The 6,778-nt window shown below is 41.0% G+C and overlaps 2 gene segments (V, D, J or C); both read left to right on the forward strand.

The window, feature by feature from the left end:
* Positions 1-328, forward strand: part of LOC124232790 (T cell receptor alpha variable 12-2-like) — a 2,024-nt gene extending 1,696 nt beyond the window's left edge. Inside the window, 1 exon segment of the V gene segment in view lies at positions 233-328. Coding sequence covers positions 233-328 — 96 coding nt within the window.
* Positions 329-646: 318 nt separating this feature from the next.
* Positions 647-1,178, forward strand: LOC124232791 (T cell receptor alpha variable 8-4-like). The segment is given in 2 exon segments: positions 647-722; positions 853-1,178. Coding segments are annotated over 2 exon segments (372 nt in total).
* Positions 1,179-6,778: the final 5,600 nt, after the last annotated feature.

Below are 6,778 nucleotides of genomic sequence, written 5' to 3' on the forward strand. Positions count from 1 at the left end.
AATAATTTCTTTCCCCTGCTCTGATGCTCATGTCCAGCAGTATAAGGCCATACAAAGGTGAGCTCAGTTGTGGCAATTGATCTTATTATTTCTGCTTGACTAATGGCTTTAAAAACAACATAGAATCGCTTAATGGTATTCCAAAGTCTAAAATAGTCTTCTGTGGCTAATTTATCAGTGAAGTAAACTACTCTTCTATTTCTACATGACTCCCATTTCTCATTCGTTTTAGGATCAATACCATGTAGTACAGAAGGTGACATCATCACAGATCAGGAAGGAAGATACACATTCTGTTGAAGTTTTGATTATCACCTATCTGAAATGAGAAGCTCTCTTGCATCTTCGGTCTTGCCTCTGGCCTCCAGAGGGCGATGTTGCACAAATGGGACTTTTGTTTTTGCTGCAAATTATACCCATCCACTTAGCCCCTCCTTGATGCAGCTGGTTGATGTATCCTAACTGATGTCTGTGCAGATAGGAAGCTGTGATGAGACTAAGAGGCCAGAAAAGATCTGAAAAAACTAAGAGAAAGTCTTTTAACAGGTTTTGAAACTTCTGAAAGCTAGACTCCTCCAGACCAACCTCCCCACTTCCAACTCCGAAGGCTCTGTGACCTCAGCTGCTGTCCTACCTGCTCCTGCTCCAGAGCCTGCAGCGTTCCCACTGCTCAGCCATGCTCCTGCTGCTCATCCCAGTGCTGGCGACGGTTTTTGCCCTGAGTAACTAACATTCCATTCCCTTTCCTCCTTTCACAAATGTAAGCAAGTTCTGACTGAAATCTAAATAGAAATTTCTTTTCGTCATAGCTCAATCTGCCCTGCTTTTAGCTATACAGCCTTGATGTTTCAGGTGGGACTAGAGCCCAGTCAGTGACCCAGCCTGACGTCCACATCACTGTCTCTGAGGGAGCCGCTCTGGAGCTGAGGTGCAAATACTCATCTGCTATTTCACAGAGTCTCTTCTGGTACGTGCAATATCCCAACCAAGGCCTCCAGCTTCTCCTCGAGTACTTTTCAGGGGACACTGTGGTTAAAGGCATCAAAGGTTTTGAAGCTGAATTTAAGAAGAGTGGAACCAGCTTCCACCTGAGGCAACCCTCAGCCCATTGGAGCGACTCAGCTGAGTACTTCTGTGCTCTGATGACACACAGTCCCTGGGACTGCAGGGGGAGATGAACACAAACCTCCTGAGACGCTGGGACTTTGTGCGACTCAAGAACTCAACCTGGGGAGTTTTCCAGAAGGTCTCTTTTTCTGTGAAGGCAAATAGGGCAGGATGGGCTGAGTCCTGTAAGTGCTTGTCTCCTGAATAGTTGCTTCAACATCAATGCTGTGCCGCATTCAGGTAGACTCTGTACCAGAAGGAGGTCTTCTGATGAATTTCTCCAGGAGGGACCACACCCCCAACTCCCCACCCCAACTCCTACACTGAAGAAACTACATCATAAAGTGTCAGAGTTCTGAAGTGAAAAAGGCAAGAGCATTTTTACAAAAATATCACTTCTAGTATTCATTATGATAATTAGCACTGCCTCAGATATTGATCGATATGTGAAAAACTAAAGGACTTGGTTATAATGTTAGCTGACAAGTTGTGCCACATATATTCTCAACTAGGACAACCTGTACAGTGTAGATTCTTAATAGTACAGTATGGATTCTAAGCCTAGATTTAAAGCTTAACTTCTAACACATATATAGTATCCCACTGTGTGATACTGATGTATTTTAAAGTAAATTAAACACAATGATACGTAGATTTCTAATCTTGTAAGCATTACATAAACCCAATGAACAAATTGAACGTAATTCTTAACACACTGTTGAAAATCTAAAAGCCACTCAATTGTAATCGTTTTCTGAAACTATTATTTCAGCAATTTCCAATTTAAAAATCTGAGGCCACTAACCCATAAAAATATATCAAATACAATAGATTAAACTGCTGAAAAACTCTTAGACATTTTATTTTTAGAAGTCACACTAATTCATGATGTAATAAAATTACACACTGTACAAAAATTTCCAGCCATTCAAAGCACGTTAACAAACTTCACAGGAAAATAGACCTCCACTTCCAAAGTTCACAACATGAGAGATGACATTCATTCTAACAGGGATGAATGTAACAAGACCTGGGAACATTTTTATTTCCTCTCAAACAATTGTACAAAAATACCAACATATTTAAGATATTTTAAATACATTTTATATATACTCCCAGCTGTTATTTTTGATTTGATTCATATAAGATTAAAAAACTTGCCCCATTCGGCCCCATGGCTGAGTGGTTGACTTCATGCGCTCCGCTTCAGTGGCCCTGGGGTTTCGCTGGTTTGGATCCTGGGCGCAGGCCTGACACAGCTCATGAAGCCATGAGGAGGCAGCGTCCCACATGCCACGGCTAGAAGGACCCACAACTAAAAATACACAACTATGTACTGGGGGGCTTTGGAGAGAAGAAGAAAAATAAATAAATAAATAAATAAAAACTTGCCCCTTAAAATATTATAAAATGTTTACACACACAGAAGTTAGGCCTCCCTTAATTCATCATTACATAACTTCTAGTGGCAGAAATTATGAGGTGAATGATTTCACTTCTTCAAAAACTTTACAATTACCTAGATCTAATTTTTAAAAATGGGATGAGGAAGGATTCCCATCTTATTATAAATGTGCTCTAGAGCTATTAAACTACATATTTAAAAATAGCTTATAAAAATAATTCTATGCATCAAACAAAAATGTGGTAGAGACTCTATGTTCAAAGATGTTCAGACTTGGCTTTTTCCTCTCTTGTTTCACCAAAGACTCATTTGTTCTCAGTTTTCTTTCTTTCTCTGCTGCTGATTCCTTAGTTTCTAGATCTTGGGGTGCCACTTCTAGTTTTCCTTTTGTTCCCCTTTTCATTTTCTTGTTTTTGCAGTTTCTATGACAGATTTGTTCTTTCATTATGCCTTTTATGGCTCTTTAATCTGCTTCGGTCACATTTTCCAGGGACAGGATTCTTACAGTTCTCCTGTTGGGCTCCTTCTTTGCTTGTCCTTCCCCAGAACTGGCTTTCCTCTGGGGCATCTTGTTGATGTCTGGATTTTCCATTCTGTTCTATTGATTTCTCTATCTGGACCTTTCTACTAACACACTTTTTCAATTAGTAAAACATTACACTTTGTCTTATTAACTGTGGAGGAAATCCCTCCCCATTCTGTTTGAGAATTTCAAGGCTTCCTGATGACTGAGATTATCTGCAGTATCAGATTCGGCCTCTAGAAGAAGGTGCTACACAAATTGAACTTGGTAGAAAGTCAGAAAGCAGCCAGCTTTTTAAGGAAGACCTTTTCTTACATGCTCGTTAAACTCACTCACCACTCTGTCAGAGTGTCCATGTGACTGAACTGTTTCCAGAAAAGAGCCTCCTGTCCCCTCACAGCTCAAGCATGAAGCCCATACTCATTTCAGTGCTTGTGATGATATTCACACTTAGTGAGTAAAATCTCTTTTTATTTTACCTTTCTATGGTCTTCTGATTTAGAATCAGTTTAAAGAAATATTCTCCTCAGTCTGCAAGACTCACCTGGTCCAGACTTCGTGTTACAGGAGGAGCACGAGCCCAGACAGTGACTCAGCCTGAGGACCGCATCTCAGTCGTTGAAGGGGCCCCAGTGCAGGTGAAGTGCAGCTACTCGTATTCAGGAAGTCCTGTGCTCTTCTGGTACGTCCAGTACCCCAAACAAGGCCTCCAGTTACTCCTGGCCAACCTTAACAAGGGTGAGGGGTCCTTCCATCTGAAGAAACAATCAGCTCAAGAGGAAGACTCAGCCATGTATTACTGCACTCTGAGTGACACAGTGACTGGTTTTACAAGGGAAGCAGAGCACAAACCCTTTAGGAGTTACAGAAAATATTTCTTTGTCAGTTCTCTACATGCCGCAGTGGGGCATTCTTTCTCTAGAGACTGACGTTGAGTTTACCTCTTAGATACAATATCATCAGTTGTGAGCTAGCTATAGATTACCCTCAAAAATTTACCCCAGAAAATTCTCATTATCTACTCTGCCTACTTAGTTTCAAAAATAGTAAGTGTATTCTGTCTAGTAGTTCGTGGAGAAAATACTTTGGAAGCAAAAACTATAAAGAACAGCCTAAAAAACGTTCTTTTTTGGCCCAGAAATGAACCTGGGCCTTTCCAGGTTTAGGTGGTACAGTCTCACCTCTCAAATTCCTCTGCCACCCCATCCACCCGACAAGTGTTCACTACCATACACCTAAGCACAGTTCCTTACAAGTACTGTGCTCTTCCATGATATGTGATTGCTGATCTTTCTGCATCTAATGCCTTTCCTGTCGTGTACTTTATGGACTCCTACTATGTCAATCAGTGCCCAATCAGGAGAAACATCACAGAAATTTGAACAAGGGAAGTTAAATATAAATAATTTTTAACTAATAATAGATAATTAATTACTAGTGAGTAAAAAGAACTCTAAAGAACATAAGAATAGCATATGTAGAGAGTAGCCCTTATCTCTAGGGTTAAGCTGGAATTCCAAAGTAAGTAACTCATTGTAATGCACACCCCCCTCTCCAGCAGCAGAGATTCTCCTGCTGAATCTCTGATTCAGACCTCACTGGGCAGTGTGTGGCTATAGCCTGCTGGATGGTGGAGGAATTTGCTGAGGTGTCAGAGAAAAAGACTGCCAAGCAGGAAAGCACCCACCAGAGTTCCAAGAAAATGTACAGGAAGCTGGCAAAGGAGTGCTGCTGAACTTGCTTCAAGAAACCACATGTAGGGCTGTCACTGAACTTTGCTGGAGGGGAGTGTCACTGGTGTCCCACAGGCTGGCCAAGCACTGCAGGAGCAAGAAGTGAGGAAAACAGGCCAGAACCAGGAAGAGCAGCCTCTTCCTTCTGCAGTGTCCTTCCTGTTCCCTCTACTGACAAAGCTTAATATCATGCCAGCCAGCAAAGGAGAACTGTTTACAAGGTCCAGGTCCAGAATGACCTGATGCAATGAACTGGTAAGTGGCACCTCCCATCCTTCTGGTTCTTGGTCTTTCATATGCACCCCTTCACACACATTTGAACTTCCAAACAACAATGCAATGACTATGTTTCTATCTAACAAGTTACAACTGTCCTTTGAACAAATGAAGAAGTTCTCATCCTTTCTCCCAAATGAGGAGACTCCTAAAAATTTTATAGTCCCAATAGTCACTATGGATTTCTGGCTATATTAATCACTTCTAAAATTCAGAAGAAATTCCACTGAATATGTTGTTATATACGGACTAAATTGTAAGGGAATCTCCAACAATTTGTCTGTAAAATAATTATGGTGAGAGAGAAGAAAATGGCAACATATACAAAGGAACACACATATAAAGAGTAAAAAGAGAATATAGAAAGCTACTACACTCCTTGATCCCATATTTGGTCACGAGACTGCAACTGACATAGACAGTTTCTTTCTGTTATTATGCATTTTGTATTCCCCTGCCATCAGCTGTAACCTCCATGGATTGGATTATTTACTTTGTGGAGTGGCCCAAATCTTCATTGTCAAAGGGTCTGACTGTTCAATAATCTTACCTTTTTATTTGATGCTGTAATTTTCCAGAAACCTTTACTTTTGGGCATGAAAGTGCCAAGAGGTTCCTCCAGAAAATCCCCTGGGTTCTAGACACAGCCCTCTTCATAATCTGTTATGTAGCAGCAACTCAATTCCTCCTTGGTAATTGATATCAATCACTCCAGTCAGTAGAGTAACCTCTTTTCCTATTCAATGACATATGTAGCCAAAAATGGCCACATGACGGTCTCAACTTCCCATTCAATGGAACCATTGCTGTGCCCCTTGGTGGAAGCATTCCTCCCTTTAGAGAATGAGATCTCCAGACCAACACAACTCAAAGTTGTAATGACTGGAAGCAAAACTCCTGCTAGTGAGTTGCTGTTAGTAATAGTGAGAGGATCCACTACTAAGACCACTTCCTTGAAGCCTGGACCAATCATTCTGGCTATGGGTGAGACAACACCATATAATGGTCTGTGCTATAAAGCATATACTGCCTCTTGTGAGATAGAGCCCCATGTTTTCAAGGAGTTGTCTTCCAGTTGACGCCATGATGAATCAAGAACCCGTTCTACATTTCAACAGGCCAGCCACTTTTGGATGATGGAATAAGTCCTAAGACTAGGTAATTCCATGGGCTTGTGCTGACTGCTTTAATTCTTTGCTGTAAAATTAGTTCTGTCATCAGAAGAAATGCTAAGGGGGATATCTTGATGAAATTAGACATTCTGTGAGTAAATGAAGATGATGCTGGCAGAAGCATTATAAGCAAGGAACACAAATCTATAAGTAAGTATATGTGTCAATTACAGTGAGCAGAAATTTCAGCCATCTCCTTCATAGTAGATGTCTATTGCAATCAACCTGTCACCATGTGTTTGGGCAGTCCCTCTGGGGAATGACACCACATTTAGAGCTCAGCATTAGTCTCTGTGGTTGACAGATTAGACACTCAGCAGTAGCATTAGGCAAGTCAAACTTGATAAGGGGAAATCAATTCTTTTAAGCTAATGCATAACTTCTATTCCTGCTAACAAGGACACTTTGTTTACGGGATCATTGAGCAAGCATTGGGTTGGCTGAAGAAACATGTTGACACATCCGTAAAGTGTATCATTTGGTTCATGATTAAGAGCTGCCACTGCAGTGGTTTTCCCTTGGTCAGTATTCACAAGGAGCATAATTATCTTGATAGTCTGTG

This window comes from Equus quagga, unplaced genomic scaffold (assembly GCF_021613505.1).
Source record: "Equus quagga isolate Etosha38 unplaced genomic scaffold, UCLA_HA_Equagga_1.0 1164_RagTag, whole genome shotgun sequence".
Taxonomy (NCBI): domain Eukaryota; kingdom Metazoa; phylum Chordata; class Mammalia; order Perissodactyla; family Equidae; genus Equus; species Equus quagga.